The sequence below is a fragment of the Photinus pyralis genome, unplaced genomic scaffold, assembly GCF_008802855.1.
Source record: "Photinus pyralis isolate 1611_PpyrPB1 unplaced genomic scaffold, Ppyr1.3 Ppyr1.4_LG6, whole genome shotgun sequence".
Classification (NCBI taxonomy): Eukaryota; Metazoa; Arthropoda; class Insecta; order Coleoptera; family Lampyridae; genus Photinus; species Photinus pyralis.
In genome coordinates, this window is record NW_022170663.1 from 44,236,044 (window position 1) to 44,249,023 (window position 12,980).

The 12,980-nt window shown below is 37.8% G+C and overlaps 1 protein-coding gene across 3 annotated transcripts; it reads right to left on the reverse strand.

The window, feature by feature from the left end:
* Nucleotides 1-3,462: 3,462 nt before the first annotated feature.
* LOC116173333 (valine--tRNA ligase) lies at nucleotides 3,463-12,536 on the reverse strand. 3 transcript variants are annotated; one of them, XM_031490721.1, is made up of 12 exons: nucleotides 12,416-12,536; nucleotides 12,149-12,352; nucleotides 9,448-9,602; nucleotides 9,231-9,401; nucleotides 8,890-9,182; nucleotides 7,166-7,781; nucleotides 6,245-6,598; nucleotides 5,902-6,200; nucleotides 4,755-5,292; nucleotides 4,095-4,390; nucleotides 4,008-4,039; nucleotides 3,463-3,951 (listed from the first exon to the last, which is right to left on the reverse strand). In XM_031490721.1, the coding sequence occupies exons 2-12, from the start codon at nucleotides 12,348-12,350 to the stop codon at nucleotides 3,560-3,562; spliced, it is 3,348 nt and encodes a 1,115-aa protein (XP_031346581.1). In that variant the 5' UTR covers nucleotides 12,351-12,352; nucleotides 12,416-12,536; the 3' UTR covers nucleotides 3,463-3,559. The 3 variants fall into 3 exon arrangements, with proteins under 3 accessions (XP_031346581.1, XP_031346579.1, XP_031346580.1); XM_031490719.1 differs by lacking the exon at nucleotides 4,008-4,039 and having other exon boundaries at nucleotides 3,741-3,953; nucleotides 4,066-4,390; XM_031490720.1 differs by lacking the exons at nucleotides 4,008-4,039; nucleotides 12,149-12,352; nucleotides 12,416-12,536 and having other exon boundaries at nucleotides 3,741-3,953; nucleotides 4,066-4,390; nucleotides 9,448-9,666.
* Between the last annotated feature and the right edge of the window lie 444 nt (nucleotides 12,537-12,980).

Here is a 12,980-nt window from a genome sequence, read left to right on the forward strand (position 1 = left end):
GGATCGTACCTGGTAATTTTGGTAGCAAATGATAAGGTCATTACTTTCTTTTAAAATATCACTTGTTTGAAATTTGTTCTTAATGATTTAAATTTCTCGAAACCTTTGAACCGTTGAACTTTTGATGACTCTGAACAATAAAGTGGCCATTGTACTTCCTTACTGTGACTTGTGGAAATACTTATTTACTGTATAAACACCACCAATAAATATTATTATTATCAGGTGATCCAAAATGACTGCGGACTGTTTGAATTTCCCGCAAAACCAAACATTTATCAAGTTGGTAAATGTCATTTATTTAAAAGCAGTGGTGGACCAATTTAATAGATAATTAAATAATAATGTTAATTAATAAAAATTATTAACAAACAAGGCTACACTCGCCTTGCTAATTAAACGATACCGTAAAGCTATGTTCAGTTGCCCATGTGCGATAGTTTTGACTATCAATAGAGAAACTGTTAAATCAATGACATAGGTATCCGCTTTGAGTTTATAACTCAATTCAACATCCTTTTGGAGGGCGTTCAAAACTAACTACAAGTGTAAAATTTTGTAAACGAAGTTTGCATTAATTATTGGAAAAATTAGTCACACCGGAGTCCATAATTCAAACACCTGGAAGTACCAGATTACCGGTTTGTGAATGCCCAGCCGGTCAATTATTCGTCATCATTTTTCATCACAGTGCGCTTTGTTCAGGGACTTCTTTTCTTTCGTTCTGTTCTGCTACTCTTGTTCCACTTTTGGCAGCTCACTTTCTTGTGACCCGTTTTTTTACAAAAACAACATTTATACTTCCTTTTTTCCCTTTACGACATCCTGGGTCAAAATTGGATCCTGCCGCGCCTCGGCGTCGATTCCCGAAGATGTGCTTTGTTCACATCGACTGACCTTGATGTGAACGTGAATGTCACTGCATTCTCGAACCTACCACATCGAGCGAAAAGTTGATCGAACGCAACGACTGGTCTAGACCACTCGTTGCGTGAAAGTCATGCGCAGTTGCAGCTACAGGACGAATCTTGCAGCTGTTTTGCTATAGAGGTTATTCAGTGCCCTAACCTATAAATTCACATATTTTCTGTGAAATAAAACATGGAATTGTTCGAAGATTTTCTGGTTATTAATAGCAGTATCCTTAATGTAAAAACAAAACAAAATACAAAACTGACAAATGACAGTTCAATTCTTGTCTGTGATTGGTTAGCGCATAAAGTTTGTCCACGATTCGGGAATGCAGCTAAACTTGAACTTATCCCTATCGTATACGATCATGACGTCATGGCAGCCGGTCACATCACATGCACATCACGGAGCATATCGACTAACTTCGGGAATCGATACCATTGACCAGAGTTCACTCCTGTGGGAGGCTGCTAAACAAAATCGCCACCAACCATCACCGGTTACCAGAACTAACTTTTTTTTGCTTTCCGTCAAGTACCTTAATATATAGGTATTAATATACGAAACTGATTGAAAACCGGTCAGAAATTACAGCGCCACGACGTTGCGGTAGGAAGTGTCAACAGTAAGCTGTCATACTTTGTTTAAACTTTATTGATGGTTTTACGTGCTTTGTGATAGTTGATAAATTGATAATATTGAGGTATTTATGTATGATTAATTTGCTCCTTAATTTTTTGTCATTCCACACCGGGCCGTGTAGATGGCGCTCTTCCGTGTTTCGTGTTAGGCAAATGCAAATAGTAGCGAGCCTCCTATATTAATATATTAAGGTATTTGATTCCGTTCAACCTTTTCCACCAGGTCCATCAGCGTCGCGATGTGAGATTATACCAGCCACAAAAATCTTCGAAAGGTTAGTGTGCTGGGCCCATAACCTTTCAGAGCAGACCGACGGACACGACAACGTAGTGGAATCACAAAAACGGAGTCGGGAAAACAAAAACTTACGAGAAAATATTAAATAGGTTGAGAGGTTCCACCCTGTATATATACAACTTACGACGATACAAAAATTTTTGCTGGCAACACGCAATTTTTAGGAAGAAGGGAAAGGTGTCTGCGCCATCTGGAGAGTACGAACGTTGGTTACATTTGGCATCTTGTTTTTAATGGCGATCATGAAAGCATCGCTCCGACAATTTTGGCGTTATTTAACAGGTAGTAATCTTTGCATTTGTTTATAATGTATTATTTATGGTTTGTATGCAGCATTTTATATTCTTTGTGAGTTTCAATCTTTGATTTTGAAGTTGACTGGATGTAACACATAATGCAGATTCATGCGTTAACCTTTTGTTTGAAATCCCGTTCATTGTTGGTTTGGCTAAATATTTGTTTATGCGTCAAGTAAGTACATGGTCTTGGCAGATTTATATTATTGATAATTTTTTTAAACATGTGGAAATTATCGAATGGTTTGGTGTGTGTACTTGTTCTTATAAACTAACAATCAACTATAGGCTCAAAACCCCGAACGAGGGGCGAGTTATCTATCTCGAGGGGTGATTTTGCTAATAAAAACTCTTAGGTTTAGAATCTGTGTGTTATGTACGAGTTGCGATTCACCGTCCACATTTTTTGTTGTAATATTGAATTTGTCCTACAAGGCCATGCAGTTTTCCATTTTGTTCTTAACAGAAGGATTCACATCCTGTATTTTACTTTTTCTCAGAATTTTGGTACCTGATGCTTACCTCACCCTATCCATCCCTTAACCTGTCACTTCTTCAAACCTAGACGCCACATATTTTGTTAATATATTGTTATTGTTGTTATAATTGCCGGTTCTTTTCCTTTTGTTCCAGCCTATTTTTATTTTCACTTCCTGAACTACCATTTTCAAAGTTTATTCTTGTAATGTAATTTATTTCTGAACATTCACAATCTTCATAATATGTATGAGCAATAATTATCAAACGAACTGTTCACATTTCAGTGTTTTATTTTACGTTCCTTCCCTACTGTACTTCAGGTCATAGTTTTACAACTAATGTAAGGGGGCTCTGTTAAAGCTGAAATCAAGTATAATAGAAAAGAAGTGAAATTTTGAGTTTGTCAGCGTGTATCAGTTGTAAGTGCGCCAGAATATCGCAGTTAACGGCAAGGAATTAAGATTTTCTTCATTTAATTGTCTGTTTGACCGCCTGCGTGCGTGGTATGTGTAAAAAACTTTTTTCCAAATGATCGACCTGTGGCTTCCCAATTTCCGCAAGCGGAACCGATCGTCCTTGGTCAGGAGCAAGGTGTCAGCGTCTCCTGGTGGCGCTCGAGGTACCTACAAGGACAACCGAAGGTTCAAATGAATAATATACGATTAATTTAACACAATTTGGCAAATTAAATCTTAATTCCTCTGTTTAATTTTCAAAGCCACCGATTTGCGCGGACGACTCAAGAGTTCGTTTCTACGATTATGTGGTTCAGGCGGTCTTTTTCACCTGTGGCACCCTCAATACCCCGGGTTAAGTAAAAAAATAATACACCGGATAAGCAAGTACGATAATATCTATTGAAAGTAACAAAAATGTAATACAATAAATATTAAAGCTATGTATAATAAAATGAACCTAAACGAACGCCAGCATTATTCCTGTATCATTAATTGAAGTGAATTGATTGCGTTGCGTACACGCTCTAATTCTACAGCAACTTGCGACAACTTCTCGCTATTCCCTTGTTGAACTTCTAACGGCACTTTGGTCGCGTAATCGGGAATGCTCACAGACTGAGTTAGCTTCGTTCCAGTGCTCTCCAAGAAGCCCAGTTTCTTTTGCAACTTGGTTATTTCCTTACTGGGATCAATTAAACCTTTAAGTAGTAAGTGTACTTCGCATTTGTCCGACACCGTAATTATTGTACATCCTGTGGGAATGGTCGTATTTACGTCCACCTTGGAACAGTATGCTAGCGTCTGTAAAACTGGTACGAAGCTTTGGACCATATCCGTGTAAATCTTATCGCTGCATTGTATGTATGCTACAACATGGAGAACGTCATAGTTTTACACAAAACCATGTTTTTTTGGTGCCTACCTTCCGTTTTGGTTTTGTTGGGCAGATTAAAACCATGTTTTTTTGGTGCCTACCGAATTCCGTTTTGGTTTTGTTGGGCAGATTAAATCGCTTCTGGTCGACCGAATCGCCTTCGCAATTTTTTGAACGAACTCCACCTGGTTTTCCAAATTTTCATCCCTCCAATCGCAATCTTTCACCTCCGGATACGACGCCACGCAAATGCTAGGGATTTTGATGAGGTCATCTTGCTGTCTCGGTAAACGTTGATACAGTTCTTCGGTAATGAATGGCATGAACGGGGAAAGCAAGCGTAGGCCAATATTCAACGCTCTGAACAAGGTAGCCTGAGCAGCTCTTATCGCCTGTTTATCGGTGGACGCGAACACGGATTTCAGATGTTCCTGTAAAGGACGCAAAGTGATCAAGATGGCAACTACTAGTTGAGACTACAGTGACTTTATAGACAGTGGCGACAACAGGGTCTCTATTTTCTCGTTTTTGATTGGTCGTTGGTTCTGGTCGCCATATTGGAGCTAAATTCCAAACTGGCCAATAGAAAGCCTCCAAAACGACGCGATACACTCCGTGCTATAATTATTAATTATACTGTTTTGACAGTGTCACCTGTAATTGTCACGGCTTCACATTACTAGTGTCTTTAAAAAAAAACTGCATTCATTATAAGACGGTTTTTTAGCTCCAATATGGCGGATTATGACAAGTTTTGGCCACTGTCCTTATAAAGTCACTGTAGTTGAGACTAACCAAGTATACGTCGCAGAGATCGTAAAGCCACAAGTTGTAAATTGCTGTTGTGGTTATGGTGAATTCGTAACTTTCGAAGCCCCTATTCGAATCGGCGACAGTTAATGCGATCCTGCTCAACATCCATTTGTCTATGAGACTTTCGCCGCCTACGTATTTACTACCATTGGGAATGACAAAATCGCCATTAGGATAATTTAGCGCAAACTTCGTGGCGTTCCATATCTTATTGCAGAAAAATCGGTAGCCCTGCACTCTTAAAATGTCCAAATTGATATCGCGACCTTGACACATGGCGCATAAGGCAAAGCGTAACGCGTCAGTTCCGCATTCGGGTATTCCTTCGGGATAGTCTTGCTTCTGTCCCAGTTTCGCCTTGTCAATCTCCTTGCGATCCAGGTTGCTGTCGAGTAATTGTTTGTGTAACTCTTCAAGGGATATACCGTGGATTACATCCATTGGATCTATGACGTTGCCAAGCGATTTACTCATTTTTCTTCCGTGGGCGTCTCGTACAATAGGATGAAGGTATACTTCTCTACAATTACATCCCGTCTGTTAAAACCTTGGCGAGCTTCCAAGTTTTGATAATTAACATTTTGATACACAAATGATAGTCATTTATCACACCGGGGCGAAACAGAAAGTCAATTGTATCATCAAAACATATTATAATCCTATTACAACAATTATGATCAACAGTCATTTTTATGAATTTTAATATTCCTGAAGGAATCGACCCGCGAGAAGTACTAGCATGAAAGATTTTGTACTGTATTTAATTGCATTTAATTTCCATGATACCCTCCTTTTGGCGAGTGCTGTAGGGGTTCAATTTTATTTTATGCAAGTGTTTTCAACCCTTGTAAATGTAACTAAGCCGTTACAAGGTGCTCATGTTCTAAATCCTAATGTCCATGGAATCCGAAAAAGAAATATTTGGAAGGAGGTTGGTGGTCAACAGGTCCAAGAGCTTTGTCAGATCTCATTGGAAGGCAGATTATTTTCTTACTCAGTTCCTTACGGGGCATAGGAAGATGCGATGTTACTTCGTGGGGTTTGAAGAGGGACGCGTTGGGATAGGATTTAGGGGTTAAGCTTAGGCCATCCGATATTGGGATGATTAAAAAGCGCGCCCTACTCTTACCTAAATGGTAACTTCCCCAATAACTTCTGTCCAAAAAATACCATTCTCGCCACCCAAAAGAATAAAATATCATGGCCAGTTTCAAGCAAACTACCCGGATAGAAAGCCTTCAGATCGTCAGTTTGATCAGGCCATCCAAATATGGAAAACGGAAATAGTCCAGACGAGAACCACGTATCTAAAACATCCTCGTCCTGTTCCAGACGTATTTTCGACGCAGGCACCTTAAATTTGGCAATCGCCTTCTCCAGCGCTTCCCGCTCTGTACGTCCCGATACCCAATATTCGTTATCCGACTTCTAAAACATCAAAATCAGACAAGGAAATTGCGCCACCCAATTACCTCGCCCGGTTTAATAGACGAATCGTCGATCGAAACGAAATACGCGGGTATGCGGTGTCCCCACCAAAGCTGCCGCGAGATGCACCAATCCCTAATTCCGTCGAGCCAATGAAACCAGGTCTTATTGTGCATTTCAGGTATCAACTTTAATTCGCCCGACCGGACCGCGTCCGCCGCATTTTTCGCCATGTCCGAGCAGTTCACGTACCATTGAGGTTTGAGCATTGGTTCTACCACGTCTTTACTTCTACTGCAGATGGGCACCACCATTGGGTTATTTTTGGTTTCGATGTACAGTCCTCGTTCTTTTAAATCTAATAATACTTCTCGTCTAGCATCGAAACGTTTCATTCCCTAAAATGAATAGGACAATTATCAACTATTCCCACAGTTGCGGCATATGTGTAAATAATTGCCTTGTGGTCTTTTAAAGTTTATCTCCGGTCATTGCGATAAGTTTTTTTTCGCTACGTAGCTTAACTTCGTTCGACGACGCACGAATTTTGATAAAGTAGAGGAGGAAGGTGTAGAAGGGAAGAGTCGTTAAATAGAAGAGAAGAGATGGACGTGAAACGAGGCTTTTTCAGTGGGGGACGTTAATCGTTGCGTTTTGTTTGATGGACGCTTTTAGTGTCAATTTTGTTTAATTGAAAAGTTGCAAAAGAAGAAAACTGGATAGTGCGACCTGAAGCATTTGTCTACGATTATGAGAAAGTTAGTCGGAGTATTATGTCTACCGTGCGTTATCGCTTATTCGATTCTTTAATGTCTTCAAGTTATCCGTTAAAGAGGGTTTTTTCCACCATCAAAGAGCCAATATTACATTACAACGAACCCAGCGTCTTCCAAATCGAGATTCAAGTGCAATCGTGAAATCGGGCGTAAAAGAGAGTATGGTTTGGCATTCAGCTCAACACTCACCGTAAATCGTCCACAATCTCCTTGAATATACCCGGAATCATCAAGAATTGTAATAAAAGGCAAGTTATGCCTTAATCCGACTTCGTAGTCATTCGGATCATGAGCTGGCGTAATTTTTACGGCACCAGTACCAAATGCCTGATCCACAAATTCGTCGGCAACTATTGGAAGTTTACGATTACAAAATGGATGCGTCACAAACTTTCCGTGCAGATGTTTGTATCGCGCATCATCCGGATGCACTGCAACGGCCGTATCTCCCAGCATGGTCTCGACGCGTGTCGTCGCCACAATAATCCTCTCGTCCGAATCCACCACCTTGTACGCGAACGACACGAGAACACCAAATTCGACTTTGTCACCGTAACCGGGGATGGTCAGAAAGGTGCGGCCGGTTAATTCGACTTTGTCGACTTCGATATCGGAAATGGCCGACTTCAAGGTGCACGACCAGTTAACCAATCGATTCGAACGATAAATAATGCCCTCATTATGCAGACGGACGAACGCCTCAGTAACCGCCCGAGATAACTTCGGATCCATAGTGAAAGCTGCTCGATCCCAATCAAACGATGATCCCAGCTTGCGGAGCTGATGATAAATCCGATCGCCCTTTCTGAAAATATTCAAAAAGTTAGGGCAAGTTGACATGTGCCGCCGCCAACGTTCGCAAAAACAAGTAAAAAGGTTTAGTAACTTCAGCGCATTTTCCATGAATGATCAGTACTTAATAATATTTATTTTAATAATATTTCTTTGCCATTATGCGCATATCTGATTTTTACTATATGCTATATGTTTGCCTTCACCAGAAATATCTGTGGTTAAAATTTCAACAAAATATATTAATAAATAAAAAAAGTTGACATTTGCGCATGCGCACATTAATCTGATGTTTACAATATGCGATACGTTTGGTTACACTAGCAGCATCTTTGGGTAACATTTCAAAGAGATACCTCCATAAATAAGAAAGTTGCTAATGAATGCGCAGTCTGTGCATGGGCACAACTAATTTTTACTAAGTATGCTATATATTTGCCTTCACCAGAAGTATCCACGGTTAAAATTTCAACAAAATAGATTAATAAATAAGGAAGTTGACATTGCGGGGTCTGCGCTTGCGCAGTTTAATTGTCAAGATTTTCCTTGGTTCAGGTGCTAGACCTAGAGCTATATGCTACCGAATGCAAAAAGAACGAATTTAATATCTTGAAAACTGTAGGAGTAGTTAAGGCCTCGGACAGACGGACGGACAGAGAAAGTGGCTGCAATAGCGCACCCACGAACTTAAACTTAAGATGGACTGCTAATGCTGAATTGACAAATGAGACCTACATGGGGGCAGCCATGATATGCACTCACTTGGCGCGAAATTCAAATCAACTAATAATCAAGCATTGGTTTTCTAAATAAAGTGTGATACGTCATTTTCCAAGGCTGCAATAGTCTCAAAACTAGTAAAATTCCTAAAAGGAAATAACTAAAACGTGCACATCATGGCGGCGCCCATGCTAGGGCCATTTCTACCTCTATGTAACTGTTTGATCAGCAGTCTATCTTAATTTGTAAGTTCGTGAGCGTACCCAACTTCGTTGGAAAATGCGCTAAAAACGAATTAAGTAAATGGTATGTTGGTTGCCTATATGACAGGTATGAGGTAGAAGCAAACGTGGTGTAAAAAGTAAGTGATTAACCCGTCGACTCTACTAATAATGACATACTCATTCTTCCACTCCCACACCTTCTTGACGAACTGCTCGCGTCCCACATCGTGACGAGTCTTCCGTTCCTCCCTCCAGATTCTTTTCTCGACCACAACCTGAGTTGCAATACCGGCATGATCGCAACCAGGATTCCACAAGGTGGTTTTACCTCTCATTCGGTTCCAACGTATCAACGAATCCTGAATTGCATTTGTCAGTGCGTGGCCCAAGTGCAGACTGCCGGTGACATTCGGAGGTGGTATTATTATGACGTAAGTCCCCTTTTCGTTTTTCTCAAGCACGGACGTGCGCTAAAGTTGCGAGTTTCAATGGTAATGTACACGACGATTATTTCTTACCCCAAATTCCGGTTTGAAAAATCCCTCTTTTTCCCACCAGTTGTACCAAGCTGCCTCCACGTATTTGGGGCTGTATGCGTCGGGTAACGGAAGTGTCACGTCCTTCTTTTCTCCCGGTTGAGTTGCAATGTCATAAACCGCAGACTCTTTAACATCCTTCTTCTTCTCTTTCTAAATATTTTTGAGTTATGAAAAATAAGCATATGGATTAACTCACTTCGACAGGCTCCTTTTTCACTGTGTTACTTTGCTTCTCTAATTTTTGCTTCAACTTATCTAATTTGGCCTGCTTTTTCGCTTCCTTTTCAAGTTGTTTCGCAGTTTTCGGAGGTGCATTTTCGCAATCCATCTTCGGTGTTTCATCAGCCATGACTAAAAGTAAAAGAGGAAAAGATTTTGCAATTTTTGAGGTTATCTCATGCACGGACAGCTGATTTGGCAACCGTTCAGGTGATAAGACCTACTTGTAGTCAGAACGAAATCATTAAGTAGTTACAATGAATGCGAATTTTGAATTTGAACTAATTTCAAACGCATCTTTTATGGATGATAACAGACACTGTTGCTGAAATTATGAACCCCTTTTATTTATTATTATATTACTAGGGGTGGTCCCAGTCGGTTCCTGCACTGTGACCTTTTGGTCTATAGTCGACCCTTCAAGAATACCTGAGTGTCTTTCGGTCTAAGATGTTTCTTAAGTAACTAATTCGTAAGTACATAACATGAATTTATCAATATACATATAATAATATATAATTATGTGTATAATAACAATTACAAGTCAACACTCACATTCAAGTTCGTTCAAATTTATTTGTTTCAAGTAAGCTGCTGTAGAGAATAATAATAATTTTATTATTCACCAGATTTGTCCATTTATAGAATAAACTTACTATAAGTACATGGGCGTAACATAATTATGTTAATTAATTTTTAAAAAATGTATAACAATAAAAAAAAATTATTCAAATTAAATTTAACACTTCTGACAGTGAGGCTGTTGATATCATTACCTACAATATTACAGTATTTCTAACATATACCTAGTAGTGTAAGTACAATCAATTATTTATCTCATAATCCCAATTAATACCTACAATTCAAAACTTACTCTTTTATGCCTTAAAAGATGCGGTTTAACATTATAGGTTTTACTTTTTGTCGCAAAATCACAATTAGCACATTTATAATCCTTACAAACATCATGTTTCAAAAAATGTTGTTTGTAGCAGTAACTTTATGTGTTAAAATGTGCTTATAAAGGTTAAATTTCTTGTTTGTCTCATAATCACAATGAGCACATTTGAAATCCTTAGAAACTTTGTGTTACAAGGTGTTTATTAAAGTTTGATTTATTGTTTGTCTCATAATCACAATCGAACATTTAAAATCCGTAGAAACTTTATGTGTTAAAAGGTGTTTATTAAAGTTTGGTTTAATGTTTGTCTCATAATCACAATCAGCACATTTATAATCCTTACAAACTACATGTGTCAAAAGATGTTGTTTGTAGCTGTATTTAAAATTTGTGCCATAATCACAATCGGCACATTTAAAATCCTTAGAAACTTTATGTCTTAAAAAATGTTGTTTGAAGAGGTGTTTATTATTCGTTCCATAATCGCAATCAGCACATTTAAAATCCGTAGAAACTTTATGTGTTAAAAGGTGTTTATTAAAGTTTGGTTTAATGTTTGTCTCATAATCACAATCAGCACATTTATAATCCTTACAAACTACATGTGTCAAAAGATGTTGTTTGTAGCTGTATTTAAAATTTGTGCCATAATCACAATCGGCACATTTAAAATCCTTAGAAACTTTATGTCTTAAAAAATGTTGTTTGAAGAGGTGTTTATTATTCGTTCCATAATCGCAATCAGCACATTTAAAATCCTTAGAAACTTTATGTGTTAAAAGGTGTTCATTAAAATTTGATTTAAAATTTGTGCCATAATCACAATCTGCGCATTTAAAATCCTTAGAAACTTTATGTCTTAAAAGATGTTGTTTGAAAAGGGGTTTATTATTTGTGCCATAATCACAATCAGCACATTTAAAATCCTTAGAAACTTTATGTGATAAAAGGTGTTTATTAAAGTTTGATTTATTGTTTGTCTCATACTCACAATCAGCACATTTAATATCCTTAGAAACTGTATGTGTTAAAAGGTGTTTATTAAAATTTGATTTATGGTTTGTCTCATAATCACAATCAGCACATTTCAAATCCTTAGAAACTTTATGTGTTAAAAGGTGTTTATTAAAGTTTGATTTAACATTTGTCTCATAGTCACAATCAGCACATTTAAAATCCTTAGAAACTTTATGTTTTAAAAGATGTTGTTTGAAGAGGTGTTTATTATTCGTCCCATAATCACAATCAGCACATTTAAAATCCTTAGAAACTTTATGGGTTAAAAGGTGTTCATTAAAGTTTGATTTATTGTTAGTCTCATAATCACAATCAGCACATTTAAAATCCTTGGAAACTTTATGTTTTAAAATATGTCGTGTGTAGTAGTATTTAACATTTGTGCCATATTCACAATCAGCACATTTGAAATCTTTAGAAACTTTATGATTCAGAAGATGTCGTTTGTAGTCATATTTAATATTTGTGCCATAATCACAATCAGCACATTTAAAATCTTTAGAGACTTTATGTTTTAAAAGATGCCGTTTGAAGTGGTGTTTACCATTTGTCTCATAATCACATGTAACACATTTAAAATCCTTAGAAACTGTCTGTGTTAAAAGGTGTTGGCTAAGTTCCTTGTTTGTCTCATAATGACAATCAGCACATTTAAACTCCTCAGAAATATCTGTATGATTTAAAAGGTGTTGTTTAAGACAGGCTTTAGTATTTGTCTCATAATCACGAGCACATTTAAACTCTTTAGACACTGTATTACCTTGAGTTAAAAGCTGAAGTTGAAAGTGTTGCTGTACTTCATTATGAAGTGGTTTAGAACATGGTGTACTAATGGTAACTTCATCTTTTATTGCCACCCAAACCTCGTTGCTTACTGAAGTGTGTCCCTGAAGAAAGGAATTGATTTCTTCCTCTTGTTTTGGTTCGATTTTAATGAGTATTGTGTCATTATCTCTATTCATACCTAACAATAATGTGATAAATAAATGTCTTTTTTCATTTATGAAAAATCTATTTGCTTACTTACTTAACGGAATTTGTTGAATAAGGACCTTAAAAATGGTCTGTGAACTGAAGCAAACATGTATTTTGGCGGGGGTCTGAAGGTGGATGGGAGCTTAGAATGCAATGGAGGAATGACATCTACCTCCTACCTCCTGTTACAAAAAACAAAGATAAATTCAGTGTTGCCAACTTAGCGATTTTGCCGCCAAATCTAGCGTTTTCAAAGAGCAAATTGCGGGAAATTTTTGCGTTTAGCAGTTCGCGTGGTAACGTTTTCTCAAATACCTATATAAATACGAAAAAGGAACGATTCGCATTGTGATTGGGTAAACGCGAATTGAAATTTCAAATAGCCGAAGATAATTTTGCGGCCATCAGACCAAGTTCTGATAGGAAATTAAATTACTTAATTACTGCAAATGTGTACCTACTCCCTAAACTTCTTTTGTAAAACGTAATCGTAAGAATCACGATCTTAAAAACATGATCGCGAAATAGCCGAAAGAAAGCGCTAAATATATCAAAAAAGTTTTTTTTTAATAAAAAGGAGTCAAATAAATAGTGAAACTATGCGACGGAAGTCGGCT